The sequence below is a fragment of the Budorcas taxicolor genome, chromosome 1, assembly GCF_023091745.1.
Source record: "Budorcas taxicolor isolate Tak-1 chromosome 1, Takin1.1, whole genome shotgun sequence".
Lineage (NCBI taxonomy): Eukaryota > Metazoa > Chordata > Mammalia > Artiodactyla > Bovidae > Budorcas > Budorcas taxicolor.
Window position 1 is genome coordinate 141,826,325 of NC_068910.1, and position 24,207 is coordinate 141,850,531.

The window sequence follows — 24,207 nt, forward strand, 5'->3', positions numbered from 1 at the left end:
TTATATTTGACAGAAATTAATCAATATATTGGGTTTCCCAAGTGGCGTTAGTGGTAAAGAACCTGCGTTTCAATGCAAGAGTTGTAAGAGAGGATGCTTTGATCCCTGGGTCGGGAAGATCCCTTGGAGGAGGGCATGGCAGCCCACTTCAGTATTCTTGCCTGGAGAATCCCATGGACAGAGAAGCCTGGTGGGCTACAGTCCACAGGATGGCAAAGAGTCAGACACAAATGAAACGACTTAGCACAGCACAGCACAGTCAATATATCAATTATTTATATTCTAGCTATTTCTACAGCATGTGGTGGTGGCATTGATAATACAAATGTGGGGTGAAAGTTAAGTAAAGATCCTCTTTTGATTGGAAGAATTCTGATACCAGAATACTGTAATAAAATGGGGATGGTTCTGACTATTGACTTTGGTTTTCAGTTTTCTGGCAGTCAAGGCAGAAAGGGGGTTGTGATGAATCCATAATCATCATTAATAGAGCATCTTGTATTTCGCTTCCAGGGGATCATGCTCGTTGGTGATGGATACAGAGGAAAAACTTCACCCCATACACCCAATGAAAAGTTCGAAGGTGCAACTGTCCTGAAAGCACTCAAAGTAAAGTCTTAAACTCTTTTGGATTTAAATTCCCAAGTGTTAATGCAAGATCTTCTAGGAATGCCAGATTCAGGAAAGGGAAGGGTTTAGGATATAGAACTATCAGGTCATTGAAGGGAACAAGTATGAAATGACACCTTCATTGCTTCTAATCATTCATTTATCAATCCATTCAGTTATCAACTTACCAAACTCTGTTATTTCCTAAATTTGCATCTGACAAATAATACACAACACCCTTGTCCTCAAGGAGCTCAAGGTACAATGGTGAAAACATACTCAAGTTATCATTCTGTACTGCTAGAAATGTTTTTGGAATGGAGTGATGGAGGTGTTCTGAGAGAAAAGAGGGTGATTAGCTTTTAACTTCCCCTCTGTGATTAGGCTTCTTTCAAGGGCTCATTTTCCTAACCGAAACCCACAAGTCTGTGGTAGTATTCCCACAAACCAATAGAGAGCTGAGCATCCTACATTGGCTTAATGATTTCCTCAATAGTTGGCGTCTGATTTCCTCAAGCCCTCCAATCAACCTAGTGGTTTCTAATATTCTTCCTTTTCTTCAGTTTGGTTATGAAGGCCGTGTCCCCCTGAAGAGTGCCCGTCTGTTTTATGACATCAGCGAGAAGGCTCGAAAGATTGTAGAATCCTATTTCATGCTGAACTCAACCCTGTATTTTTCCTATACACACATGGTCTGCCGCACAGCCCTGTCTGGTGAGATTTCAGAGTTTGAACTTGTTCCCTTTTACTCTCTGTGAAATGAGAAAGAAAACAATGTGAAGCAAAGCTCTAGAAATGCGTCAGACTTGATACAGAAGAATTCTACATTTTTAAAACGAAAAAAGCTTACTCATTCTGACTTTTCCCTCCCCTCTTTTTCTACTTTGCTCTTCCCTAAACTATTAGAAGGCCATCACTCTGTCTGTGTTCCTTTCCAAATCCACTGCTTCTGCTTGTTTCAATCACATTTTAAAAAAAAACAAAAAACAAAAAACTTTTCTGCTCTAGGTTTCCCTTTTCAGAGTTTAAGAACCTGGAAATTACAGTCCCCATTATGTCCACATTGAGGGGAAGTGCTTGGAAGATAAAGGAAACATTAAAAGAAATCTTTAAAAAGACAGAGACCTCCTCACTCCCTGGCATCACTATTTCTTCTGCACGTCTTTTTTTCAACACCCTTCTAAGGAGGAAGGGGCAAAGAAGTCACAGAAGTAGACTTTCCACTTGTGAATTCTCAGCTGCATCAACTCTTTTCTTTTTGACATTGGCATGTTATCCTCAACATTTTACTGGTGCACACAAAGCACAGCACATGAAATGCATGGAATTTCCACATGTATATTTATAGAGAGCTTTTATAGCTGAAGAAGACAGGTGCGACTTGTCTGCAGTTTTTTACAACGAATTCATATCAAAACAGGATCAGAATCACTTGACTGAGCTTTTCCAGTGTTCTTAGTCTGCTCTGCCTTCTGACTCCTCAGATTTGCAAGGGACATCATCCACAAGAGAAGACAGTTAGATTGTCAGCTTTGCTCTTGGAGGTTATGGCACTCCATCTTTCATGCTTCCCTGTTCTCTTTTCTGGCAGGTCAACAGGATAGAAGAAATGACCTCAGTCATCCCATCCATGCTGACAACTGCCTGTTGGATCCAGAGGCCAATGAATGCTGGAAGGAGCCTCCTGCTTACACATTCCGGGACTATAGGTACCACCAGCCCCTGCTTCAAAATAAAACTTTTGCCCAACAGTTATCAAAACTCCATGGAAATTAGAAAGCTGATCTGTTTTGCGGTCATCACACTCATCTCAATGAAGCAGAGACGCTCAGATAATTTTCTTAAGCAGCTGCCACAACCCAGAAGTGCCTTCAGCATGTCCTATTTTTATGTTAAAAATCCCTGCTCATTTTGTTGCATCCTATTTCACAGAACATCCGTTTTGTTTTCATACCAAAAACTGAAGTTTATGGGGTTTTTTTTTTTTCTCACTTGGCTTTCAGTTAAATATATCCTTGTGGTATATGCATCTCAGTTTGAGAACAGAGGGGATGCATCTCAACATGCAGAGGGATTTCATCACATCATTTACCTATGTCTGCATTTTGTAAATAAGCAACTGGAAACTCAGGAGAAAAAAATGTATTCTCTTATTGAATGATATTTTACTGTGTAAAGCAGAGTCAAGATTTGTAGTCACCATGCCTATAATGTGTTCATTACTACGCTGTGCTCTATACAAAAACGTTTATTGAGCGCCCCCTGCCTGCGAGGCTGGGCTACACCCCTTGGAACTCTCCAGCTGCTTAAGGAAAAATTGCGTCCCTCAGAGTTATTGCTGCTGCTGCTGCTGCCAAGTCGCTTCAGTCGTGTCCGACTCTGTGCGACCCCATAGACGGCAGTCCACCAGGCTCTGCCCTCCCTGGGATTCTCCAGGCAGGAACACTGGAGTGGGTTGCCATTTCCTTCTCCAATGCATGAAAGTAAAAAGTGAAAGTGAAGTCACTCAGTCGTGTCGGATTCTTCGCAACCCCATGGACTGCAGCCTACCAGGCTCCTCTATCCATGGGATTTTCCAGGCAAGAGTACTGGAGTGGGTTGCCAGTTCCTTCTCCTAGTATAAAAGAAAAGAAGAGAGTTTTAGATTCTGTGGGCAACATCGAAGAGCTAGATTAAACCTAGTTATGTTTTAATTTGGAAAGTGAAATGTGAGATAAGGTTTGAAATATAATTAAAATTTTAACATAAGAATGAATAAATACTTCCTATATGACCCTGGGCTTCTCTTGTGGCTCAGCTGGTAAACAAACTGCCTGCAATGCGGGAGACTTGGGTTGGATCGTTAGGTTGGGAAGATCCCCTGGAGAAGGGAAAGGCTATTACCCACTCCAGAATTCTGGCTTGGAGAATTCCATGGAGTGGGGTCGCAAAGAGTTGGACACGACTGAGCGACTTTCACTTTCATTTTATATGACCCTACATCTGGTCTTACTCTTGAAGTTTAGGAAGGTCAATCATTTTCATCTCTAGTTCAGAGGAAACTTACTAATCAGGCTGGTTGGTTCGTGTCCAGTGTCCAGTATTCTGCGGTGATGTTGTGCAGGCATATGAGAGGACAAATGGTTTCCCTTTCTTCTTACAGTGCTCTCCTATATATGAATGATGACTTTGAAGGAGGAGAATTCATATTCACTGAGATGGACGCCAAGACTGTGACTGTAAGCAAGTCTGTTGCAGATTTATCTAGCATTTTTCAGTCTCACTTTTGCCATTTTCCAAGGGCTGCTGGATTTCAGATATTCCTGAGCTTGAGAATTCAAGAGGTGAATAGAGATCCAGTAAATTTATACATCATAAAATGTTAGAAATGGAATCATCAATAAAAAATCTTCTTCTCCATTTTACATATGGGTGATTTAAAGAATATTTTTTAAGGATCATATAGTTAGTGTTAGACTTAGAACCAGAATGTAGGTCTTCAGATTCTTTTTCAAGTAATTTGATGGAGACATAAAAACACTTGTTCTTAAATCACCCACTACTAGGATAAGTCACATGTCTCTACAGAATGACTTTCATGTACCCTGGTTTCCTGTGTGCTTAGAGTGAGCATTGGTCATCATACCTGTCATTATCCAAATTACTATATGTGTGTATATATATATATATATATATATATATATATATATATATATGTATCAGTTCAGTTCAGTCGCTCAGTCATGTCCGACTCTTTGCGACCCCATGAATCGCAGCACACCAGGCCTCCCTGTACATCACTAACTCCCGGAATTTACCCAAACTCATGTCCATCACGTCGGTGATGCCATCCAGCCATCTCATCCTCTGTCATCCCCTTCTCCTCCTGCCCCCAATCCCTCCCAGCATCAGAGTCTTTTCCAGTGAGTCAACTCTTCGCATGAGGTGGCCAAAGTACTGGAGTTTCAGCTTCAGCATCAGTCCTTCCAATGAACATCCAGGACTGATCTCCTTTAGGATGGACTGGTTGGATCTCCTTGCAGTCCAAGGGACTCTCAAGAGTCTTCTCCAACACCACAGTTCAAAAGCATCAATTCTTTGGTGCTCAGCTTTCTTCACAGTCCAACTCTCACATCCATACATGGCTACTGGAAAAACCATAGCCTTGACTAGACAGACCTTTGTCGGCAAAGTAATGTCTCTGCTTTTTAATATGCTGTCTAGGTTGGTCATCGGAGAAGGCAATGGCAACCCACTCCAGTACTCTTGCCTGGAAAATCTCATGGATGGAGGAACCTGGTAGGCTGCAGTCCACGGGGTCGCTAGCAGTCGGACACGACTGAGTGACTTCACTTTCACTAGGTTGGTCATAACTTTCCTTCCAAGGAGTAAGCCTCTTTTAATTTCATGGCTGCAATCACCATCTGCAGTGATTTTGGAGCCTTGAAAAATTAAGTCTGACAGTTTCCACTGTTTCCCCAACTATTTTCCATGAAGTGATGGGACCAGATGCCATGATATTAGTTTTCTGAATGTTGAGCTTTCAGCCAACTTTTTCACTCTCTTCTTTCACTTTCATCAAGAGGCTTTTTAGTTCCTCTTCACTTCTGCCATAAGGGTGGTGTCATCTGCATATCTAAGATTAATGATATTTCTCCCGGCAATCTTGATCCCAGCTTGTGCTTCTTCCAGCCCAGCATTTCTCATGATGTACTCTGCATATAAGTTAAATAAGTAGGGTGACAATATACAGCCTTGATGTACTCCTTTTCCTATTTGGAACCAGTCTGTTGTTCCATGTCCAGAGTTCTAACTGTTGCTTCCTGACCTGCATATAGGTTTCTCAAGAGGCAGGTCAGGTGGTCTGGTATTCCCATCTCTTGAAGAATTTTCCACAGTTTATTGTGATCCACACAGTCAAAAATTTATATATATGTGTGTGTGTGTGTGTGTGTGTGTGTGTATAAATATATATATTCACATAGTTCTGGTGGTAAGTAAACCTATACTTGACACTTGATATATATACATTCACACAGACACATATGTGTTACATGTTCACACTTTGGATGAGATTCTAAACACATCATCATAGACTAAAAATCAAAAGTTAAAGTCAGCCACAATGTTCCTAAATAAATTATTGCCTTTGGAAAACCAGTCTACTGAGCGCTTATAAACCATATAGCCAGAATCTTTGGTCTTTACGTCAAACAAGCATGTAGAAAACATGCATGGTGAAAAAACAGAATTTCTGATTGAGGAGATAATTGAATTGTAAATAGATTATGACACATTTCATTCCTCTATGCAAAGCTAAAATTACTGAAACATGTATGTAATAAACTTCAAGGATTTTCCATTATATATGCTATTTCCACAACTCTTATACGAGTTTTATGTATTTTCCTTCATATTTTGTACTTTTTTCTCAGTATCATTCATGCCATACCAACTGGGGTTTAAGCAGATGATATTTTAAAAATTGCATTATCATATTTAAAGGGAAAACTTATGGGAATTCTGGCTAAAATTGTCCATAAATATTGATATAATTAAGAAAAACATTCCATGTAGTTTAATATACTGTAATTTAAATGGTCATGGTGCCTCAAACTTTTTTTTTTTATTTTGGTAAAAAGCTTAAATTTTAACATGTCAGCATTTTGATATTTCATGATCTGGGAAATTAAATCAAGACTGATGATCTGGACTCAATTTAAATCCTGATACATGACTATCACCTTTTGAAAATCCTCTGTGCAGAACGTATTTGATTTCTGAGCTCTGTTAACAAGTTCAGAAATGCTTATATCTCACACAGTTGGAAAGGGAAATCAAACTGGTGGTTGAAAGATTTCTTTGCTTCTTCTCCATCTAGTGGCCAAAGTTGGAAATGCCCAATGTTTGAAAGTAAACCAGCCGGGAATACTATGTATAAATCGTTAATTTATGAATAACTAACATATGTGAATTCACCAGTTTCTGAATGCAAGCTCATTGTAATTTAGCTTTTTAAAGATGTGAAATTGGACACTACTTCCCTTTTAGATATTTATATTTTTAATATAAAGGTGTAACTATACACAAAAGTGCTAATTTAAACAATGTTTTGATGAAAAAGTTCTAAGTTGAGAGATATATTTGCCGAAATAAGTTCTACTTTAGATGAATTGCATATGCTTGAGTTTAGGGGACGTTTTGTAGCTAATTAAAATTCTGAGATAACCAGTGCCAATAACAAAGGGAAATGGGTAGTTTTCCTTTTTACCTCTCCCCTCTTTGATTCTGGAGGGAAAATTGATTTATTTCTGGAGCAGGGAAATGCCCCAACGTTTGGCTCCACAAGGAAGAAAATTGTTCTAAATGCTTTACTTTCAAAAAATCTGCAATTTCCATGGTGATTCAGTGGTTAGGACTCCCTGTCTGGAACTGGGATTTGATATGGAGGAGCCTGGTGGGCTGCAGTCCATGGGGTTGCTAAGAGTCAGACACGACTGAGTGACTTCACTTTCACTTTTCACTTTCATGCATTGGAGAAGGAAATGGCAACCCACTCCAGTGTTCTTGCCTTGAGAATCCCAGGGACGGGGGAGCCTGGCGGGCTGCCGTCTATGGGGTCACACAGAGTCGGACACGACTGAAGTGACTTAGCAGCAGCAGCAGAGAACTAAGGGGCTTCCCAGGGAGCTAGTGGGAAAGCTACTGGGAAGTGGTAAACCTCCCTGAGAAATGGTAAAGCTCAGTTCAACAGTACATGAACCGAGAACTTCCAGATGTTCAAGCTGTATTTAGAAAAGGCAGAGGAACCAGAGGTCAACTTGGTAAATCCATTGGATCATAGAAAAAGCAAGAGAGTTCCAGAAAAATATCTACTTCTACTTTATTGACTGCTCCAAAAACTTTGACTGTGTGGATCACGAAAAACTGTGGAAAATTCTGAAAGAGATGGGAATACCAGACCACCTGACCTGTCTCTTGAGAAACCTGTATGCAGGTCAGGAAACAATAGTTAGAACCAGGCATGGAACAATGGACTGGTTCCGAATTGGGAAAGAAGTACGTCAAGGCTGTATGTTGTCACCCTGCTTATTTAACTTAAATACAGAGTACATCATGCAAAATGCCAGGCTGGATGAAGCATGAGCTGGAATCAAGATTGCTGGGAGAAATAACCTCAAATATGCAGATGACACCACCCTTATGGCAGAGAGCGAAGCAGAACTAAAGAGCCTCTTGATGAAAGTGAAAGAGGAGAGTGAAAAAGCTGGCCTAAAACCCAACATTCAAAAAACGAAGATCATGGCATCCGGTCCCATCACTTCATGGGAAATAGACGGGGAAACAGTGGAAATGTGACAGACTTTATTTTCTTGGGCTGTAGAATCACTGCAGATGGTGACTGCAGCCATGGAATAAGAAGACACTTGCTCCTTGAAAGAAAAGCTATGACCAACCTAGGCAGCATATTAAAGAGCAGAGACATTACTCTGCCAACAAAGGTCCATCTAGTCAAAGCTATGATTTTTCCAGTTGTTACGTATGGATGTGAGAGTAGGACCATAAAGAAAGCTGAGCACCAAAGAAATGATGCCTTCAAACTGTGGTATTGGAGAAGACACTTGAGAGTCCCTTAGACAGCGAGATCAAACTAGTCATTCCTAAAGGAAATCAGTCCTGAATATTCTTTGGAAGGACTGATGCTGAAGCCTAAGCTCCAATACCTTGGCCACCTGATGTGAAGAGCCAACTCTTTGGAAAAGCCTCTGATGCTGGGAAAGATTGAAGGCAGGAGGAGAAGGGGACGACAGAGGATAAGATGGTTGGATGGCATCACCGACTCGATAGACATGAGTTTGACCAACCTCCAGGAGTTGGTGATGCACAGGGAAGCCTGGCATGCTGCAGTCCATGGGCTTGCAAAGAATTGAACATGACTGAGCAAGTGAACTGAACTGAGTGGTAAAGAACCCGCCTGCCAGTTCAGAAGATGTAAGAGACACGGGTTTGACCCCTGGATAGGGAAGATCGCTTGGAGGAGGGCATGACAACCCACTCCAGTATTGTTGCCTGGAGAATCACATGAACATAGGAGCCTGGCAGGCTACAGTCCATAGGGTTGCAAATAGACACAACTGAAGTGACTTAGCAGCATGCACATACACGTAACTAAGGTCCTGCAAGCTGTGTGATGTAGCCAAAAAAAAAAATGGAAAAATCTGGAAGTTGTATAATTACTGAATGGTGGCTTAAGATTTACATTTATTGAAGACAAGTACAACACAGAGCCTTCTCTGACTTTAATCATCAGTTAGATATAAAGCAAAAGGAGCTTTCTTTTTATCATACTTGGAAGAAACGTGGATTATTTTGAACAGCAGTATATTTGTTAAACAGAGTTATTTAGGAACTTTAGTTTCTGTGTGCACGTTTGAAAAAGATAAAATGTAATGAGTTCCATTTGCTTCATGAAAAACTAAACTCAGTGGGGCTGTGTTCCAAAAGTGTGTTTACAATCATTTAGCTAAACTTCAGAATACATTTTCTCCTAGACGCAACGTTATCAGTGGAACTTGTTTGTTTCTCCATATACCTGAATTATGAGAGGTGATTCTCTCCATTCCCTCCATGGAATGTGATGACCATTTCACCTGATAACTTTATTTCCTGAATTAGGTGTTATTTTAACCTTATCTTTGTCTTATAGATGACGAAATTGGAAACAGTCTATGTCTTCTTCAGCCCCAGGATTCCATTGTTCTTTGACAAAACTTAACTCAAGTAATAGAGTAGAAGGATAGAGAAGGGGGATTGTAGAAATGTTCACAGTATTGAAATTGAGAGTCATGTTTTCACTTTCTTTCTCAGGCCTCTATAAAACCAAAGTGCGGGCGCATGATCAGCTTCTCGTCTGGAGGAGAGAACCCACATGGGGTGAAGGCAGTCACCAAGGGCCAGAGGTGTGCTGTAGCTCTGTGGTTTACCTTGGACCCACTTTATAGAGAATTGGTGAGTTTCTGACCCCTCGCCCTCAGAAAGTCAATGAGACACCCTATAGAACTGCTTCACGAACTAATTGATCTGAAAATTCTTATGAGTTGATTCATAACCCTTCAGGAATCTTAGAGATCATGGGGGAAAAAACTTTTACAGACTCCCTTCTGTCTGCTTTCCAATACTGGCTCTGTTTTCTAAGCAAGAACACATTTTCTTAATCAGATCCATGACTTAGCAAATACACATCTGATTTTTGCACTGTAAGTTTTAGGAAAAGGGGCTAAAAATGCAGTTCTTTACCAGATGGGTTTTTATAAGTGAATGTTTTCAGAAATAGACATCTCAGTGATATTCAGCACTCTCCTAAATTAGTCCAGAGTTTATTAACAAATTGTAGCATCAGGAGAGAGCAATCATTTTCCACTGGCCACCAGGAAGACTGATTTGTTGTCTCAACAAACCCTTAAAAAGTTCACCAAATCATTTATGAAACATTTATCGAAGACAATGAGGGGACATGAAAATTTATTATTTACTACCATTAAGTTAAATATTAAAATATTGTTATTGTCTTAGAAGTGACTGAGGACACTTAGTCTGGATAAGAGACTGTGATCTCACCCTTCTGGATGTTCTGAGCAGAGGTTATAGTGTTTGTAAGTCTGCCCAGGGGACGCTCTTAGAAGCCACCTGCCAATGCAGGAGACATAAGAGACCTGGGTTTGATCCCTGGGTTGGGAGGATCCCCTGGAGGAGGGCATAGCAACCCACTCCAGTAGTCTTGCCTGGAAAATCCCATGGACAGAAGAGCCTGGTGGGCTACAGTCCATAAGGTCGCAAAGAGTTGGACATGACTGAAATGACTTAGCACGCACAGCACATGAAGCTATAGAGGAATGAATTAAATCCTATAGATACAGCCCCTGAGCGGAATATCTAGGCTCAACATAAGGAATAACTTTCAAACCATCTCCACCATTTGGTAGAATTCTCTTCTTTGGAAGCGTAGAGTTACTTGTCACTGGATGACTCCAATCACAGCCTCAGCAACTTCTTGGCATGGAAAGCTGAGCCTGAACCTGAACCTGAACCTGAATCTTGATGGCAGGGGCTACACCAAATGACTTCAAAGTCTCCTCCAGCCTTGAGCCTTAACGAAGCTATGAAATTCTAGTCTTTAAACTGGCATGCGAACCAGTTTTCCTCTTTAGACCCCTACATTGGATCCAATTGCATCAGAAAGAATTTAAAGTGAATTTCTCTTTCTTATATACTACTTTTGCCATCCAAACCTAACTCAGTTTTTAGGCCTCATTTCTAAACATTCTTTCACATGTTTCACAAATGTTTATAACAAATCTACTGTGTGCTTGGAAAACTCTACTAGGTGGGCCCTGGGGGTACATGATTGAACAAGGCAGAGCTTTGACCACAAGGAGCTTGGAGAGGCCAACAGGAGAATGATGGGGAGAAGCAGCCATCTGATTTGCAGGGAGATATCAAAGGAGACTTACTTACATAGAAAGTGTTGGTCGCTCAGTCGTGCCCAGCTGTTTGCGACCCCATGGACGGCAGCCCACCAGGCCTCTGTCCGTGGGATTTTCCAGGCAAGGATACTGGAGTGCCATTTTCCTTTCCTTCTCCAGGATTGTTAGCATAGGGCAACCCTAAAAGAGCAGAGGATGACAGCTGGGCACAAAAGAGAGAAAGAACAGTCCTGACAGAGGAAACAGGGCAGGGAGAGATCTGAAAACATCACAAGGGACTGAATAGTCGCCTTTACACGTGATTCCTCTCTCCTCTCACCTCTCCAAGGCCAAAATGCCAGTGTTCCCCACATCACCCCTTGTTAACTAAAGAATCTAGGTACACGAGTACACAGTGGAGATAACAACATTGTTGGAGAATTATCTCTTGTTTTTTAATCTTTAGTGTTAAACAAACATTTAATCTGTTTTATTATTCAGTATCTCAGCCTCTCCTTTAAGATATTTGTTTCTATCAAAATAAGCTCACACACACACACACACACACACACACAAATAACACAAAGTTCTCTTTTGTCCTTCCTAACCTGGAAAGTACTAGGGAAAATCCTCCAGTTTCCAGGCTGTGGCGACATCTAGTGGTCACAGAAGAAAATGACCAAAGCTTCTATGGCAGCTACCAGGAAAATCTTGCCTATGACATGATTCCCAGACTTTGCTCCACAATGTAGTCAACTGGGGATCTTTACAAACTATTGGCATTTTGGCTCCCACATTTAAAAATCCTAGATTGATTAATTTAGGTGTAGGAAGTTTTAAAAATTCCCCAGATGATTTCAATGTGTAACAAAGTTTGAGAGTCCCTGAGTTGTTGAGTCGCTCAGTCGTGTCTGATACTTTGTGACCCCGTGGACTGCAGCATGCCAGACTTCCCTGTCCATCACCATCTCCTGGAGTTTGCTCAGACTCAGGTCCATCAAGTCGGTGATGCCATCCAACCATCTCATCCTCTTGTCTGCTTCTCCTCCTGCCTTCAATCTTTCCCAGCATCAGGGGCTTTTCAAATGAGTTCTATCTTCACATCAGGTGGTCAAAGTACTGGAGCTTTGGCTTCAGCATCAGTCCTTCCAATGAACATTCAGGGGTGATTTTCTTTAGAATTGATTGGTTTGATCTCCTTGCAGTCCAAGGGGCTCTCAAAAGACTTCAACACCACAGTTCGAAGGCATTAATTCTCTGGCGCTCAGCCTTTTTTATTGTCCGGCTCTCACAGCCTTACACAACTACTGGAAAAACCATAACTTTGATTATGTGGACCTTTGTTGGCAAAGTAATGTCTCTGCTTTTTAATATACTGTCTAGGTTTGTCATTGCTTTTCTCCCAAGGAGCAAACACCTTTTAATTTCATGGCAGCAGTCACCGTCTGCAGTGATTTTGGAGCCCAAGAAAACAAAGTCTGTCACTATGTTTCCCCATCTGTTTGCCGTGAAGTGATGGGACCCAATGCCATCCTCTTCATTTATTTGAATGTGGGGTTTTAAGCCAGCTTTTTCACTCTCCTCTTTCACCTTCTCAAGAGGCTCTTTAATCCCTCTTCACTTTTTGCCATAAGGTGTCACCTGCATATCTGAAGTTATTGATATTTCTCCCCAAAATCTTGATTCCAGCTTGTGCTTCATCCAGCCCGGGTTTTGCATGATGTGTTCTGTATATAAGTTAAATAAGCAGGATGACAACATACAGCCTTGATGTACTCCTTTCCCAATTTTGAACCAGGAGTTAGGCACCTCCTTTCAGGTTAAATCCTTGAGCAAAGAAGCCTGCCTTTCAAGACGTCATCAGAGCTGGCAGACTTACATGCTCATTAGAGTTTACTTTGAAGGCATTACGTTCTCAAGGAGTATTAAGCATCATAAATTCTTAAGGATGCCCAACATTAGAAGCTTTGATTCCTTGTTAGACAGTTCCATCTCTCTTTTCAACTTCTTTTCTTTCAAGAGAGACAAAATTGCAACAGTCTCTTGTGCAGTCAGATCGGAGCATTTTGTATCTACATCCATTTGCTAATCAGCGAGGTGTTTTCCCTGCATTAATAAAGTAGTACTCATGCAGGGGCTTCGCTAGTGGCTCAGAAGTAAAGTATCTGCCTACAATGCAGGAGACGCAGGAGACGCAGGTTCAATCCCTGTGTTGGGAAGACCCCATGGAGGAGGAAAGGGCAATCCCCTCCAGTATTCTTGCCTGGGAAATCTCATGGACAGAGAAGACTGGCAGTCTGCAGTCCATGGGATTGCAAAGAGTCAGACACAGCTGAGCATGCACACACACACACTCACACATTTCATTTGGACATTATGACAACTATTTGGTCTTCTGTTATTTAGTATATCTGGAGCGACTTTCCTGGTGGCTCAGATGGTTAAGCGTCTGTCTGCAATGCAGGAGACCCGGGTTCGATCCCTGAGTCGGGAAGATCCCCTGGAGAAGGAAATGGCAATCCACTCCAGTACTATTGCCCGGAAAATCCCATTGACAGAGGAGTCTGGTAGGCTACAGTCCATGGGGTCGCAAAGAGTCAGACATGACTGGTCCTTGTAGGTGCTTTTATATCAACATTATGCTCAATTATAAACTCTTGAATAAAGGGGATTTTATTATCAAGTCATAAAATAATCAAGTTCTTTGTGTCACTTACTATGCTGGGAACTGTGCTGGAGACTACCTATAGGAGATGCAAATTATTTTAAGCATAACTTTTATCTTCAGGGAACTTGAAGTCAAATTGAAGAGACAATACAGGGACCTGAGTAATTAAAACCCAAGGCAAAATTCAGCAAGAATTATTAGAGCCAAAAATGCATGGTGTTCATGGAGCAGAAAGAGGGAACCAGCATAGGTTTCATGGAGGAGATGGCATTTAACAGGAGCCTTAAAGGATGAGCATGATTTCTTAAGGGAGAGACATTTCTGGCATGTTAGACATCTACCCATGTATTTATTCATCAATGATTACTGTGCTGTGCTGTGTCCAGTCACTCAGCCATGTCCGACTCTTTGGGACCCTGTGGACTAGAGCCCACCAGGCTCTTGTGTCCATGGGATTCTCCAGGCACAAATACTGGAATGGGTTGACATGTCCTCCTCCAGGGGATCTTCCCAAACCAGGGATACGACCTGTGTCTCCTGTGTCTCCATTGCAGGCCAATTCTTTACCACTGAGCCATCCTGATAAATGTTTGTTGCTTTTCTGGGCGCAGGAAATAGAACAGTGCCCCTCCAATGACAAGATTCCCTGGTTTCATGGAGCTTAACTTCTAGTGGAAAAAGGCAACACATAAATAAAGAATAAACAGCTGAAGGATTTTCAGGTGGTGAGAAATGATGTGTGGGAAACAGAATAAGACAACTGATTTGAAAGTAAAATGGAGGGGTAGCAAAGTGTGAGAGGGCTCTCCAGACGAATGAAAGGAAGAAGCCAACCATGATAAAGGTCTTGGGAGGAGTGTTCCAGGGGAGAAGAGGTTGTAAAGGCCCAAAGATAAGAAGGAGCACAGAATGGTCAAGAAGCAAAGAAAGCCAAGGTGGCCAGAACATGGTATGCGAGGTAGAGAATGGGCTGAAAGGAGAACAAGAACAAGCAGCAGTTAGACTTGATGAGCTGTTTAGGAAACATGAATTCTCTTCCAATGTATTCTGTAAGATGGCATAGAAAAAAATCCGAACAAAATTTTTGACCTGCCCAATGGGAAAGAAGCCATGTCCCTTACCCTTTCCCCTGCCTGCCCCAGTCCTGAGAATTATAGGATAGGAAAGACTGCTGTAGCTAACATGTCATAGTAGAGAAGGTGAAAAGATGTGGGGGACTGGAGATGTCATTTGGAAGTAGGCCAACTGGGTCAATGGTCAGGGAGCGGTAAGAGAAACACAGGATGTGATGGAAGCAGCGTTTAAATCCTAGGGACACTCAACCTAGACTAGGGTGAGGAAGGCCTTCTCAGAGCACTGTATTCAGAGATCTCAAGGTAAGTCAGGAAGGTAGAGTGTAAGGGGAGGTGAAAGGAGACGACAAGGTGAATTGAAGGAGAGAGAAGTCCGAGTCCTTACAAGCACATCAAGAAAGGTGGACCCAGAGCATCCAGCAATGGGAACCCATGCAAGGGCTGTGAGCAGTGAGCTGGAAAGGCAAGTGGTCATGATTCCAGTGCAGAGGGTCCAATAGGAGCATGTGGGAGGGGGTGTGACGCAGATCAATTTGAAAGCTACCACAGCAATTAAGTTAAGAGACAACAGGGTCCTCAGGCAGGAGCAATTTTTCCTGCCACTGTGCAGTTGGCAATTTAGAGTGGTTTTTGGTTGTCACAACTTGGACTTGGTTGCCACTGGCTACCCTCAGTAGGCAGAGCCAGAGGTGCTGCTAAACACTCTCAATGCACAGGACACCTCTCCACCACCCCCCAACAAAGAGTTATTGTCTGCTCTAAAATGTCAGCAGGGCCAAGCTTGAGAAACACTGGCCTAAACTAAGGCAACAGTTCAGTTCAGTTCAGTCGCTCAGTTGTGTCCGACTCTATGACCCCATGGATTGCAGCACACCAGGCCTCCCTGTCCATCACCAACTCCCGGAGTCTATTCAAACTCATGTCCATCAACTCGGTGATGCCATCCAACCATCTCATCCTCTGTTGTCCCCTTCTCCTCCTGCCCTCAATCCCTCCCAGCATTAGGTTCTTTTCCAATGAGTCAGCTCTTCACATCAGGTGGCCAAAGTATTGGAGTTTCAGCTTCAATGTCAGTCCTTCCAATGAACACCCAGGGCTGATCTCCTTTAGGATGGACTGGTTGGATCTCCTTGCAGTCCAAGGGACTCTCAAGAGTCTTCTCCAACACCACAGTTCAAAGGCATCAATTCTTCGGCACTCAGCTTTCTTTATAGTCCAACTCTCACATCCATACAAGACCACTGGAAAAACCATAGCCGTGACTAGATGGACCTTTGTTGACAAAGTAATGTCTCTGCTTTTTAATATGCTGTCTAGGTTGGTCATAACTTTCCTTCCAAGGAGTAAATGTCTTTTAATTTCATGGCTGCAGTCACCATCTGCAGTGATTTTGGAGCCCCCCAAATAAAGTCAGCCACTGTTTCCACTGTTTCCCCATCTATTTGCCATGAAGTGACGGGACTGGATGCCATGATCTTAGTTTTCTGAATGTTGAGTTCTAAACCAAATTTTTCACTCTCACTTTCATCAAGAGGCTCTTTAGTTCTTCTTCACTTTCTGTCATAAGGGAGGTGTCATTTGCATATTTGAGGTTATTGATATTTCTCCCGGGAATCTTGATTCCAGCCTGCGCTTCCTCCAGCCCAACGTTTCTCAAGATGTACTCTGCATAGAAGTTAAATAAGCAGGGTGACAACATACAGCCTTGATGTACTCCTTTTCCTATTTGGAACCAGTCTGTTGTTCCATGTCCAGTTTGAACTGTTGCTTCCTGACCTGCATATAGGTTTCTCAAGAGGTAGGTCAGGTGGTCTGGTATTCCCATCTCTTTCAGAATTTTCCACAGTTTATTGTGATCCACACAGTCAAAGGCTTTGGCATAGTCAATAAAGCAGAAATAGATGGTTTTTCTGGAACTTTCTTGCTTTTTCAATGATCCAGCAGATGTTGGCAATTTGATCTCTGGTCCCTCTTAGGCAACAGTAAGTGCACTGAAAAGAAAGCGGCAGAAACAAGGGGCAGAACAGAGAGGACTAAGTGGTATATCAGATCCGAGAAACCATCATCAGGCTTTTGGAGTAAATGTGGAAGTCATGGTGGTCTTTAATGAGAGAGGAATTCTGTGAAGAGGACAGAGTAGTTCTGTCGGGGAGAAGCTGCAGAATTCGGCTTGAGCACTGAGCTGGAGAACTGAGTTGGAGATGTGTGTGGGACCACAAATTAGAAATGGAAGTTGCAGTGGAATATATAAGATTTCTTGACATGAGAGGAGTCTTGGAAGGTAACTGCTGAGTACACAGGGAAGTCAGCAGAAGGCACCTGGATAGGGATGGAATGAGGCTACATCTTTAGCTGGATTTAGCGTCTGTTCACGTACAGATGATGCCTGGAAATGCTGGGGGAGCATCTGGCACTGGCATCGCTTGTAACAGTGATGTTTATATTGTCTTTTTTCTACAGGAGCGAATACAGGCCGATGAAGTGATCGCAATCCTGGATCAAGAACGGCAAGGGAAGCACAATATCAATCCCAAAGATGAGCTATAAAAACGAGAAAAAGAGTCTCTATCAAATATTTATTTAAATTGTTAATCTTATGAGAACTTTTTTATTTTTGTACAGAGCCACAGTATAAATTAACAAGTTAATATGAGTCAGCAGATCTCCCTTCTGTGCCTAAGGATGCTTGCTTTGCCTCAGTCTGTCTGTCTGTCTTGGTTTTCTCAGCAGATTGTCTTTCAAAGCCCAGTCACCCCTTCCCCACCGTGCGCCCGCGCACACACATACAGACTTCATTTGCTGCAGATCCTAAAACTCAAGCAAAAAGAATAAGTCCGTTCCTGGTGAGACAACAACTCCCATGCGTGCCCAGATCTAAAGTTAGAATGTGATCGAACTCAGAAGGCCTTTCTGGCTCCGTGCCTTTCAGCCACTGTCTCCCAGAGCTGATGGCTGTGACTCTGAAGAGTCCGTGGTGAGGTTAGAACTGCTTCAAGTCACTGCCCTGAGGGCCCCCCAGGCTCTGCAAAGGAACAGCTCTGATGAAGACTGTGAGATGGAGGGGTCAGCCTTCCCAGGCCTGGGTGGAGTTTTTGATTTTGGTGTTTTTAGCATAGAGCACTCTTACACTGGAAGCTTTGATTCACCCCCCACTATGCGCTAGTCCAGAAAGGACTGCCCTAGGACTGTTGTCTTTAAAAAGCATTGTCCAAGGGTTGAAGTAGGATGGCTCTTCATCCCAGAGATTCTGAAAGAATCTGAATGTGGGCACCATGGCTACATTGCCCGAGAGAGGGATGTTTCGTTCTTCAGGGAGAAAAAAATGGATTTCTGGTTGATTCTGCTCTTCATCTGAGTGTATTTTGAGCCCCTCCCTTCCCCTTCTCCCACCTTTGGTGCTCTCCAGCTCATGGATTTTAGTGTTTGTATCTGATTTGTTTAATAAAGGGAGGCTTGTTTTAATATCCAGCATTTGTTTTTCTTCTCACAAATGTTTGGTTTATCTCCAGGTAATCCAAACAGGAGCTTTGGGGACCACCCAGGGATAATATTGAGTCATGGTTCATTTTGTTGGCAGGGGCTTGGGGCTGCAAGGAAGGTATGAACATTCCTTCTGAAGAAACAGGGATGGTTAGCAAAAAGGTGTTAATCCAGAGAGTATCTGGGGTCCTTGATGCTGGTTCTATGGAAGATACTACCAAGAGAGTGTTTTGCGGGGATGGGGAATGAGATTATTCTAGCCGAGAGAGTCTGCTCCACTAAGCCAGGGGAGATCACCTGCCTTTTTGATGGGCAGTGGTGGAGGCTATAGCCCTTAAGAAAACCAACAGATAAAAGCATTTTCTACGGACTTATCTTGTGGTCCAGGGGCTAAGACTACTCCCAATGCAGCAGACCCAAGCTCCATCCCTCGTCAGGGAGATAGATCCCGCATGTTGCAACTAAGATCCTGCACTAGGAGTTCTGCAAGAAAGCCTGCAACACGCTGCAATGAAAATCAAAGCTCCCACATGCTGTAATGAAGACCCGGCACAGCCAGATAAATACTGAAAAAAAATAGCAACAAGATATTCAATCATTATTTAAAAATCGATAAAAATCGCAGTTACTTTCTGCCATTTATGATCTTGGGTAGTGGTAAGAACATTCATCCTTTGAGACTGAAAAAGTGATGGCACATAATGATATGCATGCCATCTGTTTTTCACCCAACCCTCTGGTTGGGGGAGTGGAAAGAGCATTAGATTATAATCCCAGCCCGATCAAATATGCTCTGCTGTGTGACCTGGAGCTAGTCTCTTTCCTTTTCTGAGCTTCAATCTCCTCTGAAAATGACATCATTGCCAGTAATTGTTTCCAGAAACCGTCCCTCTTGATCTAAATACAAAACAAAGCCAAAAGAAAACAAACCTAAAACTCTGATTTTAGAAATATTCACAAATACCAAATTTATTTCTACTAACATTTGGAGAATTGTGAATGGGTTCATTATGTGTGTATGTGATTTTAAAACCCGGAACCTAATTTTAGGTCTGAAATTCCCTGAGCTTTTGGAACAGGAGGTTGCTATTTGTCTGCTCCTTTACTGAGGAGTGTTTGCTGACGCTCAGATTTGCTAATAGGAGGTTCTGGCCAAGGATCTAATTTCTGTTTTCTGGCAACAAGGCATCAACAAAGAAAACCATCTTTGGCTCAGTGCAGTCCCCGCTTCCTGGGTGCTTCTGGTGCTCTGGGAGCGGCCAGGACTCCAGCACCGAGTCACCTTTCCATCCCACAGGCAATGAGCAGAGGCCTCAGGAGATGGGCGTCAGGGTAAATCCCCATCTTGTACCATCCCTGACAACACAGAGTTGTTATTCCTGTTGTGCAGGCTACCGGGGTTGGGTTCTCTACTTGGGACATCACGTAGACACTCAGGCATTTGTGCTCTAATCTGCCCCACATCAAACCATACATAATTTCATTCAAATATTAGGGAGTGTCATCAGATGATTTTTAGAAGATTGGGCTTAGAAATCACTTTCTATGTGATGTCTGGCCCCTTGTGTAGAAGGATGGGAAAGTTCATTAGAATTTCTTAAGTTTTCAGAGCTAAAGGAGGCTGTAGAAATTGCAATTCAATTCTGTCTTTCTGTCTGGGAGGAAACTGAGGCTCAGAGGTTGAAAAAATGATTGTGTGGTTGCATAATTCGAGCAGGAAGAGCTGGGGCTTCTGAATTGACTTGTACAAGAATACTAGCCCAGGGCAGCGTCCTCTAGAAGACGGGTAACTTCTTCTCTTTGGCCAAAGATGGTACTTGGTCATCAGTCCATGGATGGACCTGCAGTTCAGTGAGGACCTGCAGGACTATGTTCAGAAGTGATGTCTTTCTCTAATTCACTTTAAAGTGCTATATGTGCTTGAGACAGCCCAGGCTAAAAGCCCAGTTTTTATGACTCCAAGTCTAGGACTCTTCATCTCTGTCTCATGGGGAGCTACCTCTCACCCTGATGACTCTGCCTTGTGTAAAAAGCTCATAGTATGACAAAGCTTCTGCTTTCTCCTGTATTGTTGGATTGAATGCTTAAGACACAGGATGGGTTCTCACACTAGAAACCCCAGGAGGTGTTCAGGGTCCAGATTATGAGGCCCGTTTGGCAGAAGAGGAAACAGAGCAGTGAAGTGAAGTCAGAGCCTATGCCCACTGGGCTTAGAGGGTGCAGGTCTGAGGCAGAAGCAGTCTTTTGAACAGGAAGAAAAACAAGCGCCAGCTTGTTTGCTTCCAGGCATGCCTACTCTGAAATAGTACATTCATGTAAAGAACAGAGTTAGATTTTTATCAAACCTAAACTTTTCCTCCTTTCTTATTTTCCCGTTGATGTGTGAAGGCATATTTCCCCTTCTCTCCTTGGAGAGGGATTGAATGTGGTTGCAAAATCCAGTGAAACACCAGGTGCCGGGCCCTGCTTTCATGACGCTCACCAAAGGGAAGAAGGTTCTAGTCAGGTGCCATTCTCCACCCTCTCCAAGGCAGAAAGGATCTGGAACTTCTGTTTCCTCTTGAGAAAACCGCGACTCAGAACAGACCCGTTTTCTTAGAAGTGTGGGGTCCTTTCCTCAGAGCCCTGAATGTGAATTGCTTGATGGGAGGTTTTAGTTTCAACATGGTTTTCATCGCTGCTTTGTGCATAGAATTTTTTGGCACTTTTTCAGCTGAGGAGAAGCCATGGAATGAGTCAGTGCCATTTAATAATATATATCTATGAATTTTAATTGAAGTACAAATGCTAAATTATTTCACATAAGACAGCCACGGGGAAAATCTCCCTCACTGACGTCAAGAAAGGAGGTAATGAGGGCCACCTCACTAGATCGTGATGCCAAGAATTAGGCATGCTGAGGTGACTGACAATGGTAGGGCGGAGAAGTGGGGAAAGGTGGAACTGGTCCCACATCCAAAGCTCTTCGCAGAAACAGGAACCATTTGGCAAAACGCCCCCAAACCACAAGTTAAATTGGCCCTTGGGATGATCCTGGTTGCAGCCTGCCAAGAAATCTGTGATGTGAAGTGACCTCCTCCACACAGTCCCTCTTCCCACCCACAAATCTACTCCCAAATAATTCGATGTTTCCAACATGAGATATAAGGGCCCCTACTGTTCCAGACCTGCATGACTTCTTCAGACACACCGAGATACGTAACACCCACCACTGTTTGGGCTCGCTGCTGGCTTGGAATTGCAGATTCATGGTGTCAGAGCTTCCTCCTTCCCACCTCCCACCGGGTAGTCACGGTGTTTTCTCTCCCCGCTGCTGATCTCGGAGGCCAGACGACCTCAAGTCTGGAACAATCTGATCTTATATCCTGGCTTTCTCTACAATAGATGGCATCTCCCATGTGAAAACCTGGCTGAGTCACTCACCTCTGCATTGAAAGATCTTATGAAGGGCTCACAAGACAGATAGCCAAACAAAAGATTCCTGTTCTCTCTTCTCCTGACATGCATTGCTAGGGAGGAAAATCTGAATGCTCTGCTAATTCAATATACAACCCCCTTTTTCTGGTCACTTGCTATGATACCCCTGAGGGGAAGGTGAACGAAATGAGCTTCACCCTTTCTTTCCTTGTTTAGGCTATTAGAGATTGAGGCTAGAGATGGGTTTGACAACCTTTCTACCTTAACAGCCCTTCTATAAGTCATCTTCTGCTTTGGAAACTCCAATCAGCTCCGTTCATCTGAGTGTCCTCTTGAAATTGGGAATTGAGGGTCATCCAACCTTTCTGGGAACACTTGCCCTTGGCCCACCATATCAGATTCAGGTAATTTCCCTCATGACAGAGGTACCTAAAAAGGCCCTGGAAATCCTACCTAGACCCCTGTAAATTATCCTCGCTCCTCCCAAGCTGATGCTGTTACCTCTGAATTGCTATCTGATGGTAGGTGGGGAGAAAGATGGGGACCAGACAAGTAGGGTTACCTGTAAAGTCTCATCTTTTTCCACTTGTAAATCATATGTCCCATTGTTTCAAAGGGTTGTAATCATGGGTGGCATTTACAAAGCTTTTTTTTATGGTCTTGAAGCACTTGGCAGTCAAATGAAAGTACATAATTATCCCGAGAGACACATCAGTACAATCTTCATTTTGTAAACAGAGAAAGGGAACAGGCACAGGAAAGGAGGTATAGGAAACCTCTGGTCATTTAGGAATTCATTCCTGAGATACCTTGTGAGCAGCTATATGATTTTATCCCCTCCTTTAAGAAATTCAAAGTAAAGTGGAAAAAATAGATGTAAAGGAATGAAAAATATAAAATGAGGCAAGTGTGGTGACAGGAGGGCTATAATAGAGGCAGGTACAAAAAAGGCCATATGAGTTCAGAGAAGGGAGTGGCTGGAGAGAGGGAGAGCTTAACAGAGAAGGTGGCAGTTACGTTGGGTCTTGAGTGCCTGTCTGTCACCAATAAGCAGAAATGAGCCACGATGGCCTCAGCTGAAAAAATGGTTTAATTTGAGCTTGTTGGTTTCTTGGGTTCTAAAATACTAACCTTTCAGAAGAGTTGGAGAGTTTATTTTATGTGTTTAAAGATTTTTTTTTTTTGACATGGACCATTTTTAAGGTTTTTATTGAATTTCTTACAATATTGTTTATGTTTTTTGGCTGCAAGGCATGTGGGATCTTAACTCCCAATCTTAACTCCCAATCAAAACCCACACCCCTTGCATTAGAAGGTGAAATTTCAACCACTGGACCACCAGGGAAGTCCCTGGAGAGTTTATTTTAAAGTTGGTGTTTTGAAAGTGGGGAGGGATGAGATTTTTACTACAAATTGCCCTGGGAATGCAAGTTAATGAATGCTGTGAAAATCCAAATAAATACCAATTTAAAGGGGGCTTTATTTTATTCCCTTGTCAGGAGGTTTATTTAAGTGGGTGGAGCAAAGCCACTAAGGATCAGGCTTCTTGATTAAAAGTAGAGCCCCAGCGGGTGCCAGAAAAGGCTGAGGGGAACCTCACCTTTCAGGTCAAGATCCGTGAAGTTGCCCAGTGGCACTTCCCTCTGTCCATGGGTCCAAGAAACCTCTCATTCCATATGCCCTGGGGCCAGCCACTCTCTCAAATTCTTACACTTTCATCTCACAAATGGGAAAAATGATGATATTCCAGCCCATCTGAGGATATTCAGGTGTGTTGTCTGCAAAACCTAAAGCATCTGGTAAAATCAGTCAAGCTTATTGTAAAACCAGAAAACTATGGGATGTTTTAGTAAGGACATTTCCTTCACTGTCATGCAGGGAACAGAGTTTCAGCAGCTTTGGGACTCCTTGAAAGCAAACTGTCTCCAACAGACATTGCTGGGGACCTTCTACCTCATTTAAAACCAGAGTCCAATAAAACATCATGCAATAAATTGTCCAATCACACTTATCGTGTCTGTTCTCTGTACCTGTTTTTGGTTTGTTAAAACTTGTAAATGCTTTTGAAGGTCTTAAACAATCATACTGCTTGATTTTAGAATAAATTATAGAATACCTGAGGCTTAGAAGCCAACTTCAAGACTTCTGGTCACCAGAATAATATTCTGAGCTCTCATAATACTCTACCGTTTAGCAACGCTTACTGAACAGATACACCAGGATTTTTGTGGTATTTGAAGTTCAGTGTTTCAGGACATGTTTTTTTTCATGAGATGATATGAATTAGAATTATATTTATTTGGAGTCATTATTGGTAAAAAAAAAAAAAAATACTATTCAGATGTTTTTCTTCTTCTTAGCATCCCAGATAAGAGCTTCCCTGGTGGCTCAGTGGTAAAGAACCCACCTGCCAAGCCAGAGACCTGGGTTTTATCCCTGGGTCAGGGAGATCTCCTGGAGGAGGAAAGGGCAACCAACTCTAGTATTCTTTCCTGGAAAATCCCATGGACAGAGGAAC

At 42.6% G+C, this 24,207-nt stretch overlaps 1 protein-coding gene across 1 annotated transcript in view; it reads left to right on the forward strand.

Annotated features, from left to right (window-relative positions):
- P3H2 (prolyl 3-hydroxylase 2) overlaps positions 1–17,759 on the forward strand; it is a 177,098-nt gene extending 159,339 nt beyond the window's left edge. The window contains exons 10-15 of the mRNA XM_052641563.1: positions 514–609; positions 1,173–1,323; positions 2,201–2,318; positions 3,752–3,827; positions 9,457–9,597; positions 17,253–17,759. Coding sequence (XP_052497523.1) covers positions 514–609; positions 1,173–1,323; positions 2,201–2,318; positions 3,752–3,827; positions 9,457–9,597; positions 17,253–17,339 — 669 coding nt within the window. The 3' untranslated portion in view covers positions 17,340–17,759. The remainder of the gene's footprint in view (positions 1–513; positions 610–1,172; positions 1,324–2,200; positions 2,319–3,751; positions 3,828–9,456; positions 9,598–17,252) is intronic.
- The last annotated feature ends 6,448 nt before the right edge of the window (positions 17,760–24,207 follow it).